This window comes from Metopolophium dirhodum, chromosome 1, assembly GCF_019925205.1.
Source record: "Metopolophium dirhodum isolate CAU chromosome 1, ASM1992520v1, whole genome shotgun sequence".
In the NCBI taxonomy this organism is placed as follows: Eukaryota; Metazoa; Arthropoda; class Insecta; order Hemiptera; family Aphididae; genus Metopolophium; species Metopolophium dirhodum.
This window is the reverse complement of record NC_083560.1, coordinates 90,587,484-90,613,740: the sequence shown is the minus strand read 5'-3', so window position 1 is coordinate 90,613,740 and position 26,257 is coordinate 90,587,484. Positions and strand designations below refer to the sequence as shown.

General features: G+C 35.9%; 2 protein-coding genes and 1 pseudogene across 2 annotated transcripts; 1 reads left to right on the top strand and 2 right to left on the bottom strand.

Annotated features, from left to right (window-relative positions):
* Positions 1 to 2,094: 2,094 nt before the first annotated feature.
* On the bottom strand, positions 2,095 to 4,084 carry LOC132944884 (uncharacterized; annotated as a pseudogene).
* A 1,298-nt stretch (positions 4,085 to 5,382) lies between these two features.
* Positions 5,383 to 6,814, top strand: LOC132933825 (uncharacterized). The gene is made up of 4 exons (XM_061000101.1): positions 5,383 to 5,502; positions 5,577 to 5,811; positions 6,388 to 6,561; positions 6,621 to 6,814. The coding sequence occupies exons 1-4, from the start codon at positions 5,383 to 5,385 to the stop codon at positions 6,812 to 6,814; spliced, it is 723 nt and encodes a 240-aa protein (XP_060856084.1).
* Positions 6,815 to 18,138: 11,324 nt separating this feature from the next.
* On the bottom strand, positions 18,139 to 23,424 carry LOC132944877 (uncharacterized). Its single transcript, XM_061014410.1, has one exon. It carries the CDS (start codon positions 23,422 to 23,424, stop codon positions 18,139 to 18,141), a length of 5,286 nt encoding a protein of 1,761 aa, XP_060870393.1.
* Positions 23,425 to 26,257: the final 2,833 nt, after the last annotated feature.

Below are 26,257 nucleotides of genomic sequence, written 5' to 3'. Positions count from 1 at the left end.
ACTTTTTATGTAGCAGTGCCAAGGTATTAATTTCGAAATTTATTGCTGAAATAAATGGGATTTTGAATTTACATACATTTTGTTTTTTAGTAAAAAGTAATATTTTTTTATCCCAAAAGAATGATCAGCAATAACTTATACTAGTTATAGCTTGTTATTAAATTATATTTTACGATAGGTATTATATTTCAATAAGTAATAATGCAATAAATACAAATCAAGCTATGTTATAATACAGTTTATACGATCTATATATTGGTATATGTATTTGTGTAAGTATTGGCTTAAATTATAATCGTTAGTTTATGGATACGCGTGGAGATATAAAATATTACGGCAGCATTTACGTGTATGAATTATATAATGACGCGAAAGATCTTAGACGAACGTTCATACAATAATAAACGGCGCTCCCGAACGAAATTCGTCGGTCGGTCGGCGACTGCGAGTAGTGGGCGTGACTTAAACGCCACGCGCTTGCGAATCGTGAAAACACCTAACAGCGCGTTCTGTTAGCCGTTTTATACGTTCCACTTAGGGTATGACGTCCTCTTAAGCCCCCTACACACTATATGATCCGGTCGGGCTTACAGATAGCCTGACCAAATCAGGTGTTGTGTACAGACGACACGACCTCTGCACGACTTGATCAGATGAATTTTAATTCCACTAGTGCAGTACTGCATGGCGATTCGCTTTCGTTTGACCACAGTTTCGTGATCACAATGATAAATTACAATAAAATAAACAATGGCTCCGGTGACAAAACGCCAAAAAATTGTATTTGCTCTTACAGCATTATCTTTAACATTTGAGGATGTAAAGAAGAAAAGAAGAATGTGGGCCAAAAAATGGCTAATAGAACGAAAGAAATTCAGCCACATAACTTTACTCAAAGAACTGGATGGCGATGATTTCCGTAATTATTTAAGGATGGTTTACGATTGTTTCAATGAATTATTAAATTTAGTGAGTCCATTGATCTCGAAAAAAAACACCCATATGAGAAAAGCAGTCAGTGCTGAAGAACGACTTGTGGCCACACTTAGGTATTTGGCAATAGGTAGAGATTATGCCGATTTAAAATTTAGTACAGCAATTTCACCACAGTTGCTGTCAAAAATAATCCCAGAAACGTGCAATGCTATTTTTAAAGTGCTTAGAACTTTTATAAAGGTAAGGTCAATAAATGTTATATAAATAAATTAAAATGTTAAGTATTTACCTATTTTAGTTCAGCAATGAATATGGAGAGTTTCATTTGCTTATGTCAGTTACTATATTAATATTTTATAATCTGTAAAAAAAAGACTCTACCAGACTAAAACCAAAATTTTTTATGAACGTTTGAATTTCAAACTTTAACAAAATAACTTAAAACAACGATTTTGCCTCAAACAATTTTTAATATTTATTTTATTCAAAAAGTTCTAGTCGTAAAAATTTTAAACTTCCACATTATACAGGTAATAATATATCCTAGACTGACAAATTCATCATCCGTTCAGAATCGTGTTTCGTATACAATGATACCTATTATTGCATTTAAATTTTACACATCCATTATAGTGACCTATTCTATGACGGAAGTCCATTCCACCCCTACTACATAAGAGCGAAATCCCAATTTTTTAAACTTAAACATATATTTTCTATATACTTCTAACTTTACACATATACTTCCCTATAGCAGGAGTAACACTTTACACTTGTATCTTTGTTAGATATTAATAAGAAAGATAAATCTTGATCTCACAAAAAAACAATGACAAAGTAGTTTTTAACAACCAAAACATAATATATATTTCTTTGCATAAAGTCCACTTTTTAAGTATAAACAATTTAAAATAGAATGTTAACTGGTATAATATAATAAGTTGTATACAGTTTAACTCAGTCTCAATACAGCTCGATCAAGTAAATTATAAAACAAAACAATAAATAAAATAATTGTAAAACATAATAAAAACAAATAGTAAGTAGATATGTAGGAAAAAAAACTTATTTTTTATAGAAAAAAATCCTTAATTTTAAGCAATTAAAAATATTAAGTTATCTTTTATATGAATAAAACTTTGACTTTTTATACACCTATTATTGCAAATTCTTGAACGTTAAAAATTCTTGCATATTGTATGCATGTTGAATGTCATTTGGTATTTCATTTAATGTTACTGGAAAAATATTCAGAGTATCTGAACTATTAGACATTGATGATGAAATAGGTGATGGCTAAGCTGATGGATGATTTCCTGAATTAGCATACTTGTTTAATGCTATTGACGACTGTAAAGTTAACTTTTCCATTTTTCCAAAAAAAATTACTTCTGATATTAATTTTTCTGCAATACACTGCTGTGTTCTATTAGCCTGTGTCTTTAAGCTGTAGTCCAATAGCTCTCCCATATGATTCTGCAGGGCCATCTTCTGTTGACATTAATTGTTGTGCACATTCGATTAATTTTTCCTGTTTCTTCTGAAAATTTGAAATGGCAAACATGTTCTTATTAATGAACCACCAGAAACTGGTTCTTTATACTATAACTACAAGGGAACGTTTAGTGTAGTTTTATTTGCAGTCGTCACATCAAATTATGAATTCATGTACGTCCATACTGGTATAAATGGGAGTGTTTTAGAGGGTGGGGTTTTGAAACATACAGAATTTTATAAAAAATTTACATCGGGCGAACTAATGCTACCACAACCCACTTTACTTCCTAATACAAATATATATGCACCCCATGTTTTCTTAGGCGATAGTGCGTTAGCAATAAATAAAAATATTTTAAAACCATTTCCTCAGAAGAATCTAACTCATGACAAGAGAATATTTAACTACAGGCTATCACGTGCTAGAAGAGTAGTAGAAAATGTATTCGGGATTTTATCATCACGTTTTCGAATATTTAAAAAGCCAATACTGGTAGATATAAAGAACATTGATATACTTGTTCTAGTATGTTGCTCTTTGCATAATTTTTTATGACACCGAAAATTTAGAAAATGGAACATTCAGAGAGGGTGACTGGCGGCGAGAAGAGACATTTTTAAATGTCAGTCAAAATAATCAAAGACATACAACAGAAGAAGGTAAAATGATTAGAAATATATTTAAGGACTATTTTAACGGCATAAGCAGCGTACATTTTCAAGAAACAATGATAAATGCATTGGGAGACTATAATAAGTAATTACTAATTACTAATAAATAATATCGAAAAAAGTTACTATATATGTATACCAGATACATATATAAAAACATATTTACCTCATCATCACCACAGATACCTAAAGTGTCAACTCCACTTCTATTTAAAGTTTCTTTGTGATCTAGAAATGTCAAATATTCGAAACACCATAATGTTGGGATATAAACATCCTTCAGTCCAGCACAAGTACCTTTACTGTTTTGAACCTGGAAGTCATATAATATTATAATATATTGTCAATGAAACATGCCAAGTTGCCTTATTTATAGAACACAACTCTCCTATGTTAAGCATAATATTATATTATTATTTAATATTTTGTATTGTATTTAATCTAAATTCAATAAATCAAGTTATTATAAATAGTAATATATTTAGTATTTAGTATACTTAGTAATAGTTAGTTAATAGTAATATTTATTTCAAGAATACTATAATCTATAATAGGTACGATATTACTATAATTAAAAATTGAATGCCACTTAAATAATAACATTGATTTTGGATGTACATATTATATAATATAATATATTTATGTTTATTTATTTAGTTTATGCATATAGTATTTGAATTTAATAATAATTAAGTTATAAATACACAACATACTTTTAAAAATACAAATCGTAATTGATTTGTTTACCTTTTTTAACTCTCTTTTATAGGCAGCTCTCATATTTTCAATTTTTTTTTACGGTTGCAATACTTGCTTCGTTGTCGATTACTTTTAATTTTTCAAGTAAGACTTCAAGTGCTTGGTTTCTGGCATCTTTGTTGCTATACTGTTTACAGGAAACATCCCACAAACTAGTAAATTCTTTATACAACTCTTAAAATTCTGAAATAACTTCTCGTTCTGTAATTATAGCTGCCATTTTACACTAATTGCGCCGTACACCGGTAGAAACGAGTTATCGCGTTAACGACAAAAAGCCGACTGATTAGCAAAATACGCCCGACAGTGTTGCACACTATATGATTTGGTCGGGCGGTCAGATGGAACGGCCACCTGACAAGACCCGACAGGATCATAGTCAGATGACACGTCTACACACGACCTGATACGACGTCCGACCCGACCAAATTATCCTGTCAGCCCGACCAGATCATATTGTGTGTAGAGGCTTTTAAGTAGTATATATTAACTATGTACAGCGCACCGCACGTTTCTAATAATATTTGACACTATAACTAATAAGGCAATTAGTATAGTATAACATGCGGAGGTCGTTGCAAAAGCGTAGAGAAAACAATTCAACTATAGAAGGTGTCGTCACACATATTTTTCCTGGAAAGCCAACACCCATACGAAGGATAAGAGTCGACCAGCATACCAAATACGAGACCCGAACTCTTTCTCATGACCGAGCTTAGCCACTACTACAAACACCCACTCCAAAGGACACAATCATATATATAGAAGCCCAGGACATGAGCTCTTCAGACGGTTAGGGACATTCAGATTCAGGTCGTAACACCACTCACAGATTAAATTCTATCTTAAAGAGTCGTAACACCACTCTTTTACACCATATATTTACATTGTAATTTTGTACTACGTTAATAAACATTCATCATACCTAGTACATCACGTATTTAATTTCTGCGTTGATGTATATATCGACGTCAGTTGGGATGTGACAGATGTATTACTCTGGCGTTCTTCCAGATGAATAAGAATAGTCATAACTTTTGTCCACAGAGGTATGTATGGCACATTTTCAATAAGGAAATGTAACAAGTACTCTTCTAAATACATACTGTTAACATCTAGGTGATAATAACTACGTTTACATGCACAACTAAGGTCGGTTTAAAAACTAAAGCGGTCTAATCATGCATCATGTAAACGCTTTAAAGCGACCTTAATAACATAAACCGTCTTTATTTTAAGGACGCTCGAATATGTGGTTTAACCAAATTAAATCGGTTTAATAAATAAAGTCGGCTGTATTTTTGTCATGTAAACACTCGATAAACAAACCGATCACTTTTATTTTGATAAGTGATGAAATAATATCATGATAATACCCAATTATATATCAGATTTTATTTTACGTATATTAACGTAAAACTTTTTTTAATTGTTTTCAAGTTTTTAGTGAACTAAGTCGTATTATTACCTACTCTAATAAGTTTAATTATTAACTTCATTAGTTGTATATTATAAGAAATGAATAACTCTAACAAAAGATGCAGTTGGAGTGCTGCAGAAATTGCTACATTGGTTGATTCTGTTAAAGAAAATAATATAATGAAACTCCTTGATGGGAAACGATACAGAAACGCAGATGTAAGTAACAAAACTGATTTTCTTATGCAATTTAAAATAAAATAGTAGTATAAACTAATTTACCCAACTTCCAGATTTATGAAGTTGTAAGACTAGACTTAGAAAAAATTGGTTCATCTAAAACGGTTGCTCAAGTTCGAGCCAAGTGGAAGGCGCTCAAAAGTGGCTATTCTGAGAAGAACCGTTTCAACAAGATAAGTGGAAGCAACCGGATGTCTTGTGATCCAGAAAAAGATTTAGATGAAGTCCTTGGAACTCGTCCATCTATAAAACCACTGGACTTTGGAACAGACTCGACAAAAGAAAATGGTAAGGACCTTTGTTTAGCTTTTGTGTTAAAGAAACGACCAACTTAGGGCGGTTTTGATGTTATATAATACATTGTAAATAACTTAAGATTAATCAATATAGGTGTATGTTCAATAGAACATTTTGTTTTTAGTTAAGGTTTGAACTTTGATGATATTTGAACATTGAACATATATTTATTTTTGTTTAAATTATTATTCCTTATTTTTAAATTTGTTTACTAATGTTATATTCTTTTTAACTTGCTGTGACATAATTAACTTATAAACTAAAGTCTACTCTCCCAATACAAGCTATGCTTATAGGGAGTGTTGCATATTATTTATCTGTCCTGTATTTTTTATGTGTATTGTGTACCTATAATTGCAAAATATATACATTATTGTTATATAGATAATATTTTTGCCCTAAGCTAAACACCTGTCCCAAGTAGCTTGTTGTAGCCAAGTAGCTTGTATTATACAAGTAACTTTATAACTAAATATTTGAGAATATAATTAATTCATGTAAATTCCTACTTATTTAAATTTTGTCTTAAAAATCATAAAATAACTTACCTAACTAATTAATATATAGATATGGAGTTCATTGATGAAGTTGAAGAAAATATAACAAGTGTTAACGAAGAAAATGAAGATGTCAGTTATGAAGTAGTTTACCAGCAAGAGGACCAGTTAGACTCAAGTTCAACACAGAAAAATGAAACAAAAACTCTATCCCAAAAAAGAGAATTTCGACGTAAAACTAGAAGTAAATTAACTTCTTTGTATACAAAATTACTTTTTTTTATGCATTTGCCTACATTTTAGATTCTGGCGACTTATTGAACATAATGGATTCTTTTCATAAGACTATGGAAGGACATAAAGATTTCATTAGAGAAGAGAATGAAAAACAGAGAAAATGGGAGGAAGATCTACTAAAAGCTGAACAAGAACAAGCACAGAAAGACAAAGCAGAATTTACTAGCCTTCTGACAAGTTTACTGAAGCCTAGAGATTAATTAATTACTATTATGTATATATTTTTAAAATAAAAAAAATTGTAAACCAAAGACTGGAAAATATTACAATAAGATATGAAAGTATTAAGTTTTAAATTTATTTTGTTTTTAAATGTTTAATTAAGATTTTTTAAATTGTATGTCTTACTTAATGTTGTACAGTTGATAGTTTTGATGGATTGTTATTATACATTTACCAAAGACTAAATATTAATTAATTACCATTATGTATATATTTTTAAAATAACAAAAAAAATTGTAAACCAAAGACTGGGGAATAATGCAATAAGATAAGAAAGTATTAAGTTTTAAAATTTATTTTGTTTTTTAATGTTTAATAAAGATGTTTTAAACTGTATGTCTTACATAATTTTGTACTGATGATTGTCTTAATGGATAGTTATTATACATATAGTTTTTTAAGACTTCACGAATGTCCTTTGCTTGTGGTTCAGCCCGAGTAACCGTTACTTGTCGAGGTTGTGGTCTTTCAATATTAACTTCATTGACAGATCTTAACCAGCATGGATTGAAATTATCTTTTGAATTTTCAATTATATTGTGTAATATGACACAACTATGTACTATACTTGGCATGAATTTGTAATTAATATCAGCTCTTTTCAATAACACTCTCCATCTAGCTTTCAAACGGCCAAAAGCATTTTCAACACAAATTCTTGCAGATGATAGGTAAGTATTAAATGACTCTTCTTCTGGTGTAAGAGCTCCTGTGTAACCCTTTAGCAACCAAGGTAATAGAGGATAAGCAGGGTCTCCAGCCAACATCAGTTGAATAGAGCAATCAGATATAATGCGACAATGATTTGGTAATTTATCTTTAGACTGTTTAAATATATTGGAATCTTTTAAAACAGTAGCATCGTGAACAGAACCTGGGTGCTTTACTGTTATATCTCTGAACAAATAATTACAATCAACAATACCTTGCATAACTATAGATGGCCAACCTTTACGATTGACAAAATCACGATATCCATTAGTAGGTGGTAATATAGGTATATGTGTTCCATCTATAGCTCCAAAAATTTGTACCATTCCAGTTACTTTTTCTACTGATTCAGCCAAAGCTATTGCTTCTGTCACTGAAGGCATTTTTAAATAAGATGGACCAAGTACCGTAATAATAGCAATACAAACATCATATACACAATTATGCACTGAACTCTTATGAACACCAAATAAACTTGCGACCACCCTATATTCTGCACATGATGCCAATTTGTACAAAGCAATAGCTACTTTTTTCTCTACACTCGATGGTTGACGTACAGCATTTTCAGATGGTTTAAGAAAATCATTCAACTTGAAACACATTAATTGGAATGTTTCTTTACTCATTCTGAAGTTTTCGAGCCAATCTTCTTCTTCAAAGTTGCTATTTACTATTCTGTCCCAAAAATCGGAGCTTCTGTTCTAAATATCATACATTCAAATTATAACAGTGACTGATTATTACAAAAATTAATAGGTATTGATATTGAGTACCTTCATCCACATCCTTCTGCTCATATGATTTAAATTAAAAGTAATCATATTGTACATGAATTGATTAATTATTTCTATAGCCATTTGAAGGTACATCATTTTTTTTTGAAATTGTCGTCGATGGCGTAGTAATAAGAGTTTATATTTACTACGACGCGCCTCGCATTTAAGTTTATACAGATTTAAACAAGCGATTGCTTGTATAGAATTCATTTTAGTCAGCGTTTAAATAATAAACAAAAAATATTAAAATTTAAGAAACAAATTACATATTTTTTAATATTTAAATATTTTAAATTTTAATATTTGATTATTGTGATAATGGATATGTGATATATGATAATGGAGCTGGAAAGAAATATTAATGTCATGGAATAATGAATTTTATAACATACCGATTTAATATTGAAGACCCACATGTAAACAGGTCAGGAATATTAGGTCGACTCATAATAAAAACGGTTTCAATTAAGAACAGCTCAACTCGTATCATGTAAACGTAGTCAATGATCCTGTGAGGGAATATTTACTATTTTTTTCACACTGTCAAATATTTGTTTAAAATCATGTTAAAATGCAGATTTCTTTCGTTCGGCATAATATGAGGTATCAGTGGTTTTACCACGAGAGTAATTTTGATCGGCATCAAACTTTTCAATTTCATACTCAACTAATCCATTGTTTGTAGGTATGATTTCATTTCCATACTTGCTGCTTTACACATTTCCGTTAACTTGTCTGACAAGATTATAGTCGACAGCAACTTAACCCAATGTTTGATTTTTTCATAATAGTTCCTTTCAAACACTATCATCATCTGGATAATACCGTTTAACATGGTTCAGAATATTTTTAACATAATGGTTTTTACAAAAAGTAATAACTACCGTGCTATTAGACAATGTTTCTCTTCCAGTTAATATTCGATGACACATATCCAGGTATTCAAATATTATTTCTTTACCATTCCATGCTTTCGAAATACCATGCATAAAAGCCCAACTGAAATCAGTTACAACATTTTTGAAAGGCGGCCAGATACTTGGATCTTTTACAATTATTAGATCCTTGAAACATTTCAACCATTCTGTTACAGTTTCTCTATCATGCGTTGCACTGACCATATCAATTATTGGGCATACGGTGTCAATTTTACCTATACGCCCTACACAATTATAACAATAAATAGTTAGTTTTGTTGAGTTCTGTGGGGGCCTAACAACTGATCCTGTTGAATCCACATGAATAGTTGTTAACACACCTTGTTTAAATAAATTTTGAACCATTGCCAACTGCTATTGGCTTGTCCATGTTACATTGAATGGCTCTTCCATACTTTCGGGAACTTTCATATTCAACCAGGGATGTTCTTTAGCCATTAAAACTACATCAAAGTGATCATTTCGGTTGATATTCCCTTTTAACTGTTGTTGACTATTCAGTTTCGTTAACATCGAAGGAGATTTAATTGTTTGCAAATTTCCACATTCCATTAATTTAATATGTGAAACTGATAATACACATTCCTGTCTATATTTAAAAGCACTTTTCTCTTTAATTTTTTCTACAATAATGTTTCGCTCAGCTCCCCTAATTTGAGTAGTGTATCGAGCATCTGGTTTTTGATTAAAGTTTTTACTCGTACTGTAAACTTCAACAACTGCTTCTTCGCCAGTAGGCAAAATGTATAGTTTGAACTTCTTACAGTCACCATGTTTACAATACATATTCAGCTTCATTGATTTTTCTGTCTTAATGTATTCTAGCTTTTTAATATACAATATACAAGTGTTATTCACTTCTTGAAGATGTTTCTTGATAACATCAGGATACCTGAAATATAACAATAAAATAATAGTATAGTTACTGAGTAAAGGCTAATAATTTTACATTACATTACACTAAAATAAAAATCAATTATTTTTTAGTTTACTATTGATAAATTCTATTCACATATCTACTTAAATGATGTACAATTTTCATGTTTGTATTCTCTAATATTATAAATAATTCACGCATACAATAAATTTCAATTTATACTATCAAAAGAATATGGTGTTTAATAAAAATAATAAAATAATTTATCAAACACCATATTCTTTTGACAGTATCAATTAAAATTTATTGTATGCATATACTATTTATAATATTAGAGAATACAAACATGAAAATTGTACATCATTTAAGTAGATATGTAAATAGAATTTATGAATAGTTAACTAAAAAATTATTGATTTTTATAATATTTTATGAAGGTATACTATAAATATTTAAGTGGACGTTACACCTACATTTGTTGTCTATATCCTACAAGTTCCTAACATAGCATAACAGATCAAGCGTAGCTCCGTTAGTTTAAAAATTGGAGTGAATTGATCTCTTGTACAATTTAAAGGTAAGATAGGACATCTCATACCTATCCATTTCATACCTAGGACATCTCATAGGCTTTTTGTTATTTTTAATTTTAAAGCGAGTTATGAGTATTTAAAAATTGTAAATTGTTTGTATATTTTCAAATAATTATACTCGCTTTAAAATTAAAATATAACAAAATATGAGACGTACGAGACACCCTAGATAATAATTTTACCTTTAAATTTTATACGAGTTCAATTCACTCTAATTTTTAAACTAACACAGCTCAAAGTGATTTACTGAGCATAAAATTTGGTATGTTAGGCACTTGTAAGATGAAGACAACAAATGTCGGTGTAACAACCTCTTAATTCTAGCATTGAAATTTATAATATTAACTATTAATATCTATTATTTAGTATTATGTTATTGTTGTTGTCAGTGGCACAGCTACGAGGGTACTAGGAGGTGCTGAAGTATAATGTAAATACTGATTACTGGCAATATAAAATAGTTGTGTTGGGGGTTTCATAATTGTAGCACCCCCAAGGTTTGAACTCTAGTTGCGCCACTTGTTGTACTCAATTTGCTTATTTTTATTTTTTTTATTATTTTTGTTCTTTTAGTAGGTATTTAAGAATAATATTTTGTCAAGCATTTAATTGTGTACCATATAATATTTAGATTATTTTTAATTAATAACTATTTAAAATGCATCATCGATTAAAATCTATTACTAAACTTATATATTTAATTTTAAGACAAATTAATAGAATAATAAATAAAACAAATAAAATTGTATGTAAGTAGTTATAATTTAATAATATAAACATATTAAGCAAATTGAAATAAGTTATGTATACCTTTTTATATTTAGTTTTCCATCTACAATTATAATATGATTCCATTCATCTTTGGGAATTATATACTCTCCTTCTTTGAAGTTACATTCGTAATATTCTCCTTTAATGTTTAGAGGAGATGCATTCTTAGAACCTGGTGGTAAAAGCTTCCCAGGGCTTTTATTAAAATGTCTGTCATTCAAACGTTTTAACGGACTCTTTATTGGACTAAAAAATTTGTCTCTGGTTTTACCAGTATTCCTGAGTAAATCAATTGAACTATTACATTCAAACAATAATCTTCCAGTTATATTATCATGAAATCATTTTCTTCTAGGAGTTCCTGTAACATTTCTTTGAGCAGGAGTCACAAACACAAAATTTGACTCTTTAGGACTTTGTTCCAACAATACAGTATCATTAAAATGTCCAACATATTATCTATACTGGACGAATAGATAAATGCAACTTCTATAATGTCCTCACTTCTCTGTATCAACGTAAATTCATATAAAGTTTTATCAACAACAGATAACTGTTCGGCATTGGAACCATACATTAATTTACATTTACCACCTGTAATATTTTCCCCTTATATCATTGTTGCTGTTCGAACGCGGAACGGGCTTGCCGCCAAAAGCATGGACGCTAAAAGTCGCGTTCCATATCGAAGCTCCTACGCTTTCCCCCTCCGCAGTCCCGCGCCGCCGTCAACAGCCGGCGAGCCGGCTATCGGCCGTCGCGCACTGGAGTCGTGAACTTTATCTTTTTCCAACGGCTGAACGAAGCGCAACGTCCGCGCTGTCGTTCCCGTGTGTGTTGCGAAAACCTCGTGGGAACACGAGGTGCCGTAAACCCGAACTGTGATCAGCGGCCACGATCGGTACCTAGTACCTACTTCCGAAGTACGTTTTCTCGCGTTTTAATAGTCGTCGCGGTACGTACCTGTTGCTACATCGAGTGAAATAGTAAAAGTCGCGTGTGAACACGCGTGTTTTGTCACGGAAAGACGTCAATATATTATCTAATTCGCGTTCGCGCTATTCGCGTGGAACCACGAGCCATTATCGTCGAGCGACGAGCCGAAGATTTGTCCGCCGTCGCTGTTCCGGCGAGGGACCGATATTGGTCTTCACCAAGGATCGCAGCCGCCGAGCCACGCAGTCGCCCTAGCCAGGTCCATATGTTTAGTCCCACGTGTCAGTGGGCTGATTTAAAATTATAATTATTGTTCGCCAGCTATGGTAAATTAGTTTTAAGTTATTATTATTATTTTGGGCGCCCGCTAATCTAATTATTATTGTTTACCTACAAATACATGTGTTTCCGCCCACTAAATTTGTCTTGACCAACTTATTGAGTAACCCGATCCCGCTCCAGCTTTCAGCACATTACGCAAGTCGTTTGCCGACAACCGCCCAACTTGTAAGATCGGTAACGGCGTGTACAGTTGCTATCATGTGTTAATAGTTGATCATTAACACATTCCGTGATGCCAATAGCTTCATTTCGTTTTGTAGAAGTGATAAATTCATCAACATTCGACTCCTCGAGATTTGGTTTCAACAATAAAGATTTATGTACAGGTATCTCATTTATTGTTATACTTGTCTCCATTAACCTAGAACTTCACAAAAAATCATCACCAACAAGCACCTGCCCAATATTTTCATTTAACATTACCTTTTCAATTGGTGTTTTTACCTTTTTACTGTCCAGTTTAAAAATATAACGCAATTTTAAAGTTACTTTATTATGATTTTTCAATGCTAGTACTTTCCATTTATCGGCATTGCATACTAGTCCTAACCTCATGCAAATTTCAATTACAATTTAAGAGTCTATGCACTTCACTTCAAATGGTAGCTCATTTAGTACTGCCCTCCCTTTGTTAGTGAAATTCTTTTTTTCTGGTTCAAACTGATTGTATAATTCCAATATATTAAAATTGATGTACAAATAATGTGCACGTTAATTTGCAAGTTGCGAAGTTGGAATTTGGGAGTTCAATTTTGTCGTTTTATTTTCATAGTACCCACATAACATTTTACTCAGTTTCAAATAAGTCCGTACTTATGTTTGGCTACAATTTTGTAGTAAACCCAAAAGCCATTATATTATTTTAAATTAAATAAGTAAAATAATAAATTATACATAGTATAATTTATGAGTAGAAACGTAAGTATTTAATATAATCCTAAATAACAGGAAACATAGAGCAAAGGTGAAAACAACAAGTTGTTTTACCTAGTCACAAAATAGTGCAATTCAACAATATTAGGGATGTATTAATACCCACAGCTATAATACAATATTAAACAATATCACGTAGAATAAATTATACATTTAGTATAATTTATAATGGGTAATGTAGGTAGTAATATGCAATGTAAAATAGGCCTAAGTAACAGGAAGCGTGGATCAGAGGTGAAAACAACAAGTTGTTTTACCTAGTCCCATCATAATGCAATTTGACATTACTAGGGAAGTAATATTAGAATATAGATATCACGCCACTAATACGTCATTGTTAGAACCCACATAAATACGGGTAGAGCACCTACTATTACTTAGAAGATAGTCAGCCCTCGTCGTAGGTCTATCAAGCTTACGACAGTGCTTATAGTTATTTTGTAATTCAAACTTGTAATAATAAAATGTTATGTAATTATCATATTTTAAAAGTATAAAAAGTGTTATTAATTATTAATATAATACTATGGTTAATCAGTTAGATTTCATTACTGCCTTGAGGTTCCTACTCGAATTCTCAGGAGGGAATGAAACGGACCTAGCATCTTTTATTTCGCAATGTGAATTTGTTTTTTCTAAAATACCTGATACAATGACATCTGATATTTTAGGTGCCGTACTCACCAAGTTAAAGGGGAAAACTTTTGACGCGGTTAGGTATCGGGAGATTAGTAGTTGGGAAGAATTAAAATCGCATTTGGGAACAATATTTAGTACAACCCATTCATTACAATACTTACGTGGGCAGCTAAATACTATGAAGTTAGGTCAGTGTGAATCAATAAAAGATTTTGCTCAACGTATCGAAAAATCGTGTCACAAATTGACACGGGCATTAACCATAGGAAAAAGCGCGGCAGAAGCCAAAATACCCGCACAATCAGTACAAGAGCACGCGCTCAGCGTGTTTATAGGTGCAGTACAGGAACCCATTAAAATAATATTACTATCGCGTAATGTTAGTAATTTTGAAGAAGCCGTTTTACTTGCGATAGAACAGGAGGCTGTTTTTGCAAAAACAACAACGCCGACGAAACCTGAGTATAAAAGTAATTTTCGAAATAATACGTGGAACAATTTTAAAACCGATTTCAGAAAAACGGGGGATCGACCGAATGTCGATAAAAGTACAATCAAATGTTTTCGGTGCGACCGAATAGGTCATTACGCTAATGAGTGTAGGACTTTAGAGAAAAATATTTCAAACAAACCGGATATTAAAAAGGAGTATACGGGTCAGGTTAAGTTTTGCAAATATTGCAAATTAAAAAATCACGACATCAGTGAATGTCGAAAATTAAGAGAAAGGAAAAATTCCGAGGGGGAGCCTTCAGGAAGTTCAGGTAGTTCTACGTCGCATACAATAGGCGAAATTAAAAATAACGTACGAATTATCACACCAATTAACGCCGAACACATTATAATATGTAGGTCTAAGGACTTTATACCTAGCGAAGGTAAATTTTTGATAGATAGTGGCGCGGATATGAATATTATTAAATTATCGATATTAAAAGAACATATCGTTGTTAATGAAGTCGAAAAACGACACATAAAAGGAATAAGCGCGACTACAATATTAACTATAGGAACAGTAGTGGTCGACGTTTTTATTAAAGACAAAAAGTTTAACGTAAAATTCGATATTGTCCATGACAATTTTCCTATACCGGAAGCAGGCATCATAGGTATAGCATTTCTAAAAAATAATAAAGCTATAACTGATTGGGATAAAGGAGTACTAATTATACCCGAACCCATCGAGAACAAAGTCGAATCTATTATAATACCTGCGCGCAGTAATTGCGTGTTACAGGTCAAAACCGATGAGATAATACGGTCTAATTTAGTAGCGATTAAAAAATATGCTATAAACGACGATGTTATAATAGCAAATAGTTTTTTAATAGCAAAAACCCTCGTCGTAGGTCTATCAAGCTTACGACAGTGCTTATAGTTATTTTGTAATTCAAACTTGTAATAATAAAGTGTTATGTAATTATCATATTTTAAAAGTATAAAAAGTGTTATTAATTATTTACCTATCTTTCTCAACCACGACTCAAGACGACAACGAACGTGCTACGTCGTTCAAATAATTATTGTATTAGTGTTCAACGTGTCCTTCACGGCGATCACTACAATTTGTTTACTCTTCAAACTGCCAATAAATAAGTGTACATACCTAGGTACTAAAAAATTCACAAACAGAACATTTAATATATAAAATATTAAAAAACGAATATATAGAATTGTAGAACGCGATGCCGTTGTCGTGATAATACTTCCAATTTCTAGCAGTTAATAATACAAATTGATTTATCTTTGTATACCTAGGTAAGACTTAATTGTTTAGACACAGCAGTGCCACATAATTTAAATTTACCATCATATGCATAATAATATTAAGTAATAGTATTTTTAATTCTCTTTATGATAATTTATTAAATATATATTTTGCAGTTTTGCAAAGCAGAGCTATTTTTTCTATAATTTGAACTACAGTTTAGATGATCTTATTTAAAAAAAAAATTAAATACTGTAAAATTACTTTTAAAATTATAAAAAATAACTAATTAGTAACTTTTATTGTTATTATTACATTTATATATTATTTTATAGCTGAAGGTAATGTTAAATATTCTTAGATCATACACACTGTTACAAATTGTATATGACCTAAGCAAATAATAAATTAAATATAAAATCTACATTCAAACCCTAAAAAAAATTACTTGATATAATAAATTGTGGTGATTTCATCCTCAGATGAGAATAAAATTCAATCTCAGAATAAGATAACACCATAACACCCAATGGTAGTCGCCGTCTTGCAAATGAGTAACAGAGCGAATTGCAAGTTCTGAATAATCCATTTAATTCTGTTATGTTTAAATTTTAGAGTGAATTAACCTATTACCAAATTTAGCAGTAAGAATATTATCTAGTGGATGACATAAGTTTACCATTTTAAAATTCGCATTACTTACTTTATGAGTATAACTAGCTCTTTGAGCGTCGCTGAGGGAGACCCCCAAACCCCCCGGGGTTGGCGAGGAGTGTTGTCGATGTTGGAAGCTGCAGTGGTCTTGTGGTCTGATCGTCAACTCGAGCCAACGCGGTGTATGGGTGATACAGAGGTCTGGTGATAAGGATCTGTTTAGCCGCGATAGCCGATTCAAACGAACACGGTTGTATCTCGACTAGTAAATTGTAACGCTGGGTACTACTATCAAAATTGATGAAACAAACAAATAAAAAAAAAAAAACCAACTAGATAGTTTTATAAAGTGGACTGTATAAATATATTGCGCTTATATAAACTTAATTAAACTATAACATGAGAGCGTCTTAAAAGCTATGTTAGTCCTAGCACAATTGCAACAAATTAATTATAATAATAATATCAGTCAAGAAAATGATTGATAATACAAAAAATAATACACAATAAAAACACGTACGACGCTGATAACAATCGTCGTGTTAACAAAATAATAAGAATATAGGTGTGATACGTCTGACCTGGCAGCTGACTGGACACCTTGCTCCACACGACGTACCTTTCCGTTGACTAATACATCCAAACCCGCTCACTCGGTGGGTTTTTGACAAAGTGTAGAAAATAAGATCCCGATGAACGAGCCTTTTATCTGTACAAGTGACAGCTACAACAATGCGGCGGATAGGTAAAACCACAAAAACACAACAGGAAAGGACGGACGTACGCGCGCAGACAAAACGCAAATGGCGACGACACAACACACGGCGATGACGATCACGTGTACGTCAAGATCGAGCAGTTTCGTGAATCACGAGTCCGCGACTTTACCACAGCGACGATATTAGAGAAACGGAGTGTATCAACGGCTCATAATATCGCGCGTGAAGAATGACGAGGACCATACGCATCATACGAATACGCACCCAAACACACGGCGTAGAAACATTATAACGAAACGCACGCGGTTAACAGGACGCGCACTGTAATTTACGATGCGAACACGGAACAATTCAAAAATTCGCTCACGGAAACGGTCAACGGTCAACAACACGTTTTTTGTCCGGGCACCGAGCGTGCGCGAGGACGGCGATGAACATAGCGGTGATAGCAACGCATGCGCGGTAGGAGCCATAGTCTGAGAGGCCGGGCGCGCTCTAGTGCTGTCTGGCCCGAACATCCTCCCCCGTTTTGAAAGGGTGCTTTCAAAAGGTATAAAATTCTCGATCAGAACGTACCACTCACATAAATAAAATAATAAAAAAAAAAATAATAATAATGTAAGATAATAATTATAACAATACATAAGGAAAATGAAAACAACAATAACAATATTGAGGATATCGGTAATATGGGAGCCCATCTTAAGGTCTTGGATCCACTGGAAGTCTTACCAATTTGACAACAGGACGTTTGAGTATAGCGTCTTGCGTTTTGACAGTCGCTACACGCACAATGTTATCTACACCTGGATGGACCTGGATGATTCGACCGATCTGCCATGCCATGGGCGGTCGTGACGGTGTGTTGATGACTACAAGGTCGCCAACGGACAGATTTGGTGTCTGCTTAAACCACTTTTGCCTTCCTTGTAGGGTGTGCAGATACTCATTGCTCCAACGACGCCAAAACGACTGTTGAGCTTGGCGGAGTAATTGCCAACGACTCAAACGGTTAGTTGGAGTATCGACTACATCCTTCTCTGGAAGTGCTAATAACGGTTGCCCGATTAGAAAATGACCTGGGGTCAACACGCCTAAGTCGTTTGGATCACTGGAGAGCGGTAGCACCGGTCGAGAATTCAAGACGCCCTCGATCCGCGTCATGAGAGTTGTAAATTCCTCGGTCGTGTATACTTGAGCACCGATCACTTTCTTCAAATGGGTTTTTGCGCTTTTGACGGCAGCCTCCCATATCCCGCCAAAATGTGGCGCTCCCGGTGGGTTGAAATGCCACTTGCAAGGCATACGACCACATAAGGTATGCTGATTGGAGGCTTCATCGAATAATTTCTTCAGCTGTTTTGCAGCACCAACGTAATTTGTACCACAATCTGTGTACATGCTACTCGGAATGCCACGCCGAGCGACAAACCGGTCTAACGCAGCGAGGAATGCGTCTGTGGATATGTCGGATACGGTTTCCAAGTGCACGGCCTTCACCGACATACATACGAATACCGCGAGGTATATTTTATTCGCACGCGCACCGCGACGTCGACTTTCACGCACCAAGAAAGGTCCACCGTAATCCATCCCGACGTTGAAAAATGGGCGGTTTGCTACCAGTCTAGCAGCTGGAAGATCCCCCATAAAAGGTCGTGGGTTCATACTTCTGAACCTGGTGCAAGGAACACAAGAATAGGTAAAATTGCGGACAGCTGCTCGGCCAGAAATAATCCAAAATCTTTGATGTATCATTGAAAGTACTAATCGAGATCCTCCGTGTAGCGAGATATGATGAAAGTGTCGAATGATTAGCTCGGTGAGATGAGTCTTTTGAGGTAAAAGGATTGGATGTTTTGAATCTTCATTCAACCGTGCATGTCTTAATCTTCCGCCGACACGAATGATCCCGATTGCGTCGATGAAAGGAGCTAACTGGGCTGTCGTTGTCGGAGTTATGGAACCTTGATTCTTTATCTGTCTACGTAGATCCGATAGATGTGTCAGTTGCGTACACAAGACAGCCGCGTTCAGTGCATGGTCGTATTCCATCCGAGTGATTGGTCCGCTGATCTTAGGACTATTTCGACGACGGGCGAAGCGAAAACAGTATGCCAACACACGTTGCAATTTTGACAACGACGAAAATCGTTGAATGATTGACTCACAGTTCGTTTCTTCATGTATATGCAAAACATTTGCTGTGCACTTCATCTCAGGTAATTGATCAATCGGTGGTAATGTTAACTCGGACATGGTAGACACAGGCCATAGATGGTCAGATTGTAATAAAAAATCTGGGCCATGAAAATGTAATGAATTCGAAATCAACTCGGAGGGGAGTAATCCTCTTGATGCGGGATCAGCTGGATTGTTCATAGTTCTGACATGGGCCCATTCACAACCTGGAGTTAATGACTTGATTTTGGAGACTCTATTGGTGACAAATATCTTGAACTGTTTTTGGTCAGCCTGAAGCCAACTCAAAACTATCGTGGAGTCAGTCCATGCACGGACACGATCAATGATGGTAAAACTCTGTAAAACTTTATACTGGTGGAAGATGAGACGTGCCAATAGTAAGGCAGCGCACAACTCCAAACGTGGAATCGTTAACGACAGGTCAGTATCAGAGCATTTTAATGGAGCAACTTTGGTCTTACATGCAATAAAATAGACCTTGACAACATTCCTCTGGTCAACCACACGTAAATACACATTTGCCGCATATCCCTTCTGAGAGGCGTCGGAAAACCCTATAAGTTCCACCTGTTTTGAACATCGGATATCAATGTGCCGCGTTAACGTAACCTGAGCTAGCGTGGGAAATTCGGAAATGAATGTGTTCCACTTGTCAATTAGTTGTGTCGGTGGCGAAGTATCCCAATCCAGTTTTTGCATCCACAATTCTTGCATAATGCATTTGGCCCAAAAAACAACGGGGCCCAACGCACCAACTGGGTCATATAAACGAGCTATTGTTGAGAGTATTGAACGCTTAGTTGGATTAACTTTATTGATATTAATGTGATAACCTAAGACATCCGATGTAGTACCCCAATGCAAACCTAATACTTTTACTGACTGATCGTCCTTAAGTTCGAATGGTGCATCCATTGCGCGGTCTTCAGTAGATATATTTTTTAATAGTGCTTCACAATTACTGGCCCATTTCTTGAGATTGAAACCGCCTTTACGTAGTAATGAGATGACTTGATGCTGGAGCTCCAACGCTTCCTCTTCCGAGTCAGCACCTGCTACAATGTCGTCCACATATGTTGATGTAATTAATAGATTTTTCGCTAAAGGAAATTCAGATCCATTTTCTAAGTCTAATTGGTGTAAACATCTAATTGCCAAGAACGGGGCTGCGTTGACACCATAAGTAACAGTACATAATTCGAATTCTTGGACTTCATCGTCGGGCGAATTTCTCCAAAGTACATGTTGATATACGCAATCGGCATCATGAACTCGGATCTGCCTGTACATCTTCTCAATGTCGGCGATGAACATGTACTTATGGAAACGACTTCGAAGTAGTATATCGGTAATGTCCTTTTGCAATTTTGGTCCGGTCGCCAAGCAGTCGTTTAGTGAGAAGCCAGATGACGATTTGGCCGACGCGTCAAAGACTACCCGAATTTTCATGTTACCATTCTCTCGTTTGACCACAGCGTGATGAGGGATGAAATATTTTCCTGGTTTATCCGCTACGCGCATGTGACCGAGTGACAGATACTCATTCATAAAGGAACGATACGCGGAATATAACTCGGAATCCTTTGCTAAACGACGTTCAATATTATACAAGCGATTTAAGGCCATGGTACGAGAGGAACCAATACTACAATGCGTAGCCAAGTCTTGATTTAAATTACATTGAGCGTTAATTATAGACCGAAAAGGTAAAGCGACGCAAAACCTGCCTGATGTGTCCCGTGACACTGTTTTACAAAACCACTCTTCGCATCGGTCATCTTCTGTCGTTGGGTGTACTGGGATTGTCGGTTCTTCCACCCTCCAAAATTGTTGCATGGTTTCATTTATGACTGGTACTGCACTAATAGTTAACGACATCAGAGGTAATGAAGTAGGATCCCTGAGTGAACCAACAATTATCCAACCGAGATTTGTGCGCATTGCTGACGGCAATCCAGGCGTATGGATAATGTCTGCTTTGGGCTGCAAAATCATCGGGTATAAATCACCTCCTATTAACATGTCCACGGTTCCAGGATGATCGAATTCCGGATCAGCTAGTACTAGGTGTTGATATCGTGTGCGCACCGTAGCAGGGAGTGAACATGTTGGCATTAATCCAGTAATTTGGGACAATATTATAACATTATTTGCTTTAAACAGTGGTTGATCTGACTGAAGCGGGAAAAACGCGCACTGAGTAACACCTTTTACCTTGGACACCGGTTGTTGAGAGAGGCCAACTACTTCTACACGACTCTTGTTGCGTTTAAGACCAAGTCTGGTGGCACAATCTGCAGTAATGGCCGAAACCTGTGACCCACTATCTAACAAAATTCGAACCTGATGAGTACCACCTGTGTCATCTTGTATACGAACAACCGCAGTACCTAACACTACAGTTGCTTGTGTCAATATCGTACCTGCGAACACAGTGCTATTTTCAACTGGTTTGGACGTAGAGGGCTGAACATCTGACTTTTCTTGCTGTGTCATCTCCCTGTTATTCTTTGTACCAACATTTTCTAAATGTAACAGTGTATTATGACGACCTTCACATTTTTTGCATGTAAAAGAAGCAGTACAAGAGCCAGCACTATGCCCAGTTTTTAAGCATATAAAACATAAACTATTATCGCTCACAAACTTGCGCCGTACTGTAACTGGTTTGCGTTTAAATACAAAGCAACGATAAATCTGATGTTCATGTTGACAAAATAAACACTTTGATGCTGTAGATGTAGATGAAACTGACAGTGAAGTTTTGCCAAGATGCCCAATTTTGTTTCTTTTACTACTACCTTTAAAAGTGCTATCAGATTTGTCGTTAGTTCCAACCGAAGTTCCGACATTTTCTAAAATTTTGCATCTGTGTGCGATAAATTGTAATAATATATCTAAATTAGGCACTGCATTTTGTTCAATACTTGCTTCAAACAGTCGTCTTGTCTCTGTATCAATTACACGAGCACCAATATGAAATAAAATAAAACCAGCTAAGTCCTGGACACCAAGTGCTTTAATAGCAGAGACATTTTCAGTAAATACATGAACAAATGAAGACAGTGACGACAATGATTCTTTTTTCAAGGGTACAAATGAAAACAATTTGTCAATGTGTGCAGAAGCTAATAGTCGTTGATTTTCAAACGACTGTTTTAATGCGTTCCAAGCTATGATATAATTATCAGCCGTCAAAGGGATCGCTTTCACTACTGTAAGTGCTGGACCGGACAGGCTTAAAATTAAAAAATGGTAACGTTGAATATTAGAAATATCAGGGTTGTCATGAACTAGTGATTGAAACATGTCACGAAACGATAACCAACCCAAGACATTACCATCAAATTTTGGTAATTCAATTTTTGGTAACACAATTGCCTGTGTTGTGTGTCGTGCACCAGTAGAAACATTATTATTTGCAGTCACATTAACAGAAGTGCTATGGAAGCCAGTAGCAATAAGTTGAATGTTTGCACATACCTCTTCCATAGTATCAGTGACAACAGCATCAACATTTTCAAACTCGACTACATTATCTAAACCAACAAGGGAATTTAATACTGCTTGCTGTTCTAACTCAAATTGATCAACGAACCGTTTCAATGACAAATGGTGAGCCTCAAATAATGCGCGACGTTCAACATCTAATTTAGCTTCTTCGCCTATAGTATTTATTTTTTTAATTGACCGTAACGATGCATCCCGCGATGCACGGGCACGAACTAAAGACCGTTTATTATCAGCAGCATTGTCCAAGTCTTGACGCTTAGGCCTTCCCATATTACACGATTTTTAAGGAATAAAAGAGCAAGCAAGATAAGACGGACAAATTAATTAATTAAAATTACACACATCATCCGGCCCGAAGGACCAAATGTTTAGCCGCGATAGCCGATTCAAACGAACACGGTTGTATCTCGACTAGTAAATTGTAACGCTGGGTACTACTATCAAAATTGATGAAACAAACAAATAAAAAAAAAAAAACCAACTAGATAGTTTTATAAAGTGGACTGTATAAATATATTGCGCTTATATAAACTTAATTAAACTATAACATGAGAGCGTCTTAAAAGCTATGTTAGTCCTAGCACAATTGCAACAAATTAATTATAATAATAATATCAGTCAAGAAAATGATTGATAATACAAAAAATAATACACAATAAAAACACGTACGACGCTGATAACAATCGTCGTGTTAACAAAATAATAAGAATATAGGTGTGATACGTCTGACCTGGCAGCTGACTGGACACCTTGCTCCACACGACGTACCTTTCCGTTGACTAATACATCCAAACCCGCTCACTCGGTGGGTTTTTGACAAAGTGTAGAAAATAAGATCCCGATGAACGAGCCTTTTATCTGTACAAGTGACAGCTACAACAATGCGGCGGATAGGTAAAACCACAAAAACACAACAGGAAAGGACGGACGTACGCGCGCAGACAAAACGCAAATGGCGACGACACAACACACGGCGATGACGATCACGTGTACGTCAAGATCGAGCAGTTTCGTGAATCACGAGTCCGCGACTTTACCACAGCGACGATATTAGAGAAACGGAGTGTATCAACGGCTCATAATATCGCGCGTGAAGAATGACGAGGACCATACGCATCATACGAATACGCACCCAAACACACGGCGTAGAAACATTATAACGAAACGCACGCGGTTAACAGGACGCGCACTGTAATTTACGATGCGAACACGGAACAATTCAAAAATTCGCTCACGGAAACGGTCAACGGTCAACAACACGTTTTTTGTCCGGGCACCGAGCGTGCGCGAGGACGGCGATGAACATAGCGGTGATAGCAACGCATGCGCGGTAGGAGCCATAGTCTGAGAGGCCGGGCGCGCTCTAGTGCTGTCTGGCCCGAACAGGATCTGTTATAAAAATGAGTGATAAGGATTTTGGATTTATGATAAGAAAAGTGGATAAGTGATAAGGATTTTTGGATGATTGATGAGGATGTTGGATTTGTGATAAGGATGGTGGATTAGTTAACCGGATAGCTGTAAGTTTTTTATTGCCGTAAAAAACGCCAAATAAAGTAAAAAAATTCAAATATTTCGGACGGTCGAACTAATCATATAGCCACCTCGATTTTTGTACTTCGAACTTTCACACATGAGATTTGGTAAATCTTAGAATAAACAACCAGCGTTGGTGAAAGTTCAAAATTGTTTACCAATTATTGTGTGATATTTTTCTCCTTACTCGTATTATTATTATTTAAATATATTAGGTATTTAGGTAGGTACTAATTAGGCCACTACTAGTTTATTATATAGATACACTACACAGTAGTCAGTAAACATGTGGGTAATGGACGGTTTGAATGAATTTGACACGTTTGATTTAACGATGACACGTTTATTTACGACACAGTTAATTATCATGGATAATTAAAAAGCGCGTGCGGTGTTGACGACAGTCAGACAAAAGCTAAACGCCCGCGACATACTCCCTTCTGAGTCCGCGAGACGCGCCCGAGCAACTAGCTAGTCCACTGGGAGGATGACAGGGTCCCCGGGTGTCACCTCTATGGATTGGATCCACCACTCCACCACGGCCAGCTGCTGCTCCTGGGTCGCATCCGCTGGCTGCGGGGCTACCGGTTGCACCGCGGGCTGCTGGGCTTGCGGCTGCACCTTTGGCCGCTGAAACCGGCCTCGCCCATCCCGGATGTCGTGGCGCTGGTATGCTGGCGATGCTCGGCGACGTGGCACTCGCCCGGGTGGCCCTGCCCTTAGCCTGGCAGCTTCGTGCTGCGGGGTGTTGGCCCGCGTGGACCGACGTCCCTCAGCGAATCCCCGCTCAAACAGGGCCCACACAGTGGGGCTTGCCCGTATCCGGCCGAACGATACAGTTGTCGCTCGTTCGGCCGACCAACCGCCGACCGTGTCCTCCGGACCATCGCTCGACAGCCTCCTGGCTTCCTGCAACAACTTCGCAGCCATCACCCGGAGCTTTTCCACATGTGTTGCAATCATGCCACGGGATGGCCGGTTGTTGCGGGTTGGTGGCGAATGATTCGCTCGTTCTGCCATCTGGGTATGGGCCCATAAGATCGATGATCATCACCTCCCAAGGTTGACGTAAGACTCGGGTGCATATCCGATCTTCTGGTTTGCGATTCAGTGGTTTTATCCGTGCAAAGATATCGCACGCCCGCACGTAGTTACGTACTGCTTCACGCATACCGGCCCAAAAGAAATGACTATTTATGCTTCGGTACGTTTCTTTCCACCCTGGGTGATTCGCTGCATCATGGTCGTGAAAGCATTGTAACAGAATCTGGGCCTTGTCCGCTGGGACGACCACCCCCCCCCCCTCTTCTCCATGCGTGGTGGATCGAGGGTGGCAGTGCAACACCTTGTCCCGGATGACGTACAACTTCCGCAGACGACCGAACCTTGCCCCGTCTCCGGAGAGTTTGGCAACTATCTCCCGTATGTTCGGGTTGTACTGTTGCCACTCTTGGACATCTTGTAATGATACGTGTCTGTCGTTCTTCTTCGGCTGGATAGCCCCACACTAGGTGACACCCAAAGCGGACACTCCGGACGGATCACTGCAGACTCCGGACATTTCACC

Excerpts from the sequence above, each read along its gene's own strand:
- LOC132933825 (XM_061000101.1), top strand. The coding sequence starts at position 5,383 with ATGAATAACTCTAACAAAAGATGCAGTTGGAGTGCTGCAGAAATTGCT. Across the intron at positions 5,503-5,576 it reads AACGATACAGAAACGCAGAT|ATTTATGAAGTTGTAAGACT; the intron begins GTAAGTAACAAA and ends CCCAACTTCCAG. Across the intron at positions 6,562-6,620 it reads ATTTCGACGTAAAACTAGAA|ATTCTGGCGACTTATTGAAC; the intron begins GTAAATTAACTT and ends CCTACATTTTAG.
- LOC132944877 (XM_061014410.1), bottom strand. The coding sequence starts at position 23,424 with ATGGGAAGGCCTAAGCGTCAAGACTTGGACAATGCTGCTGATAATAAA.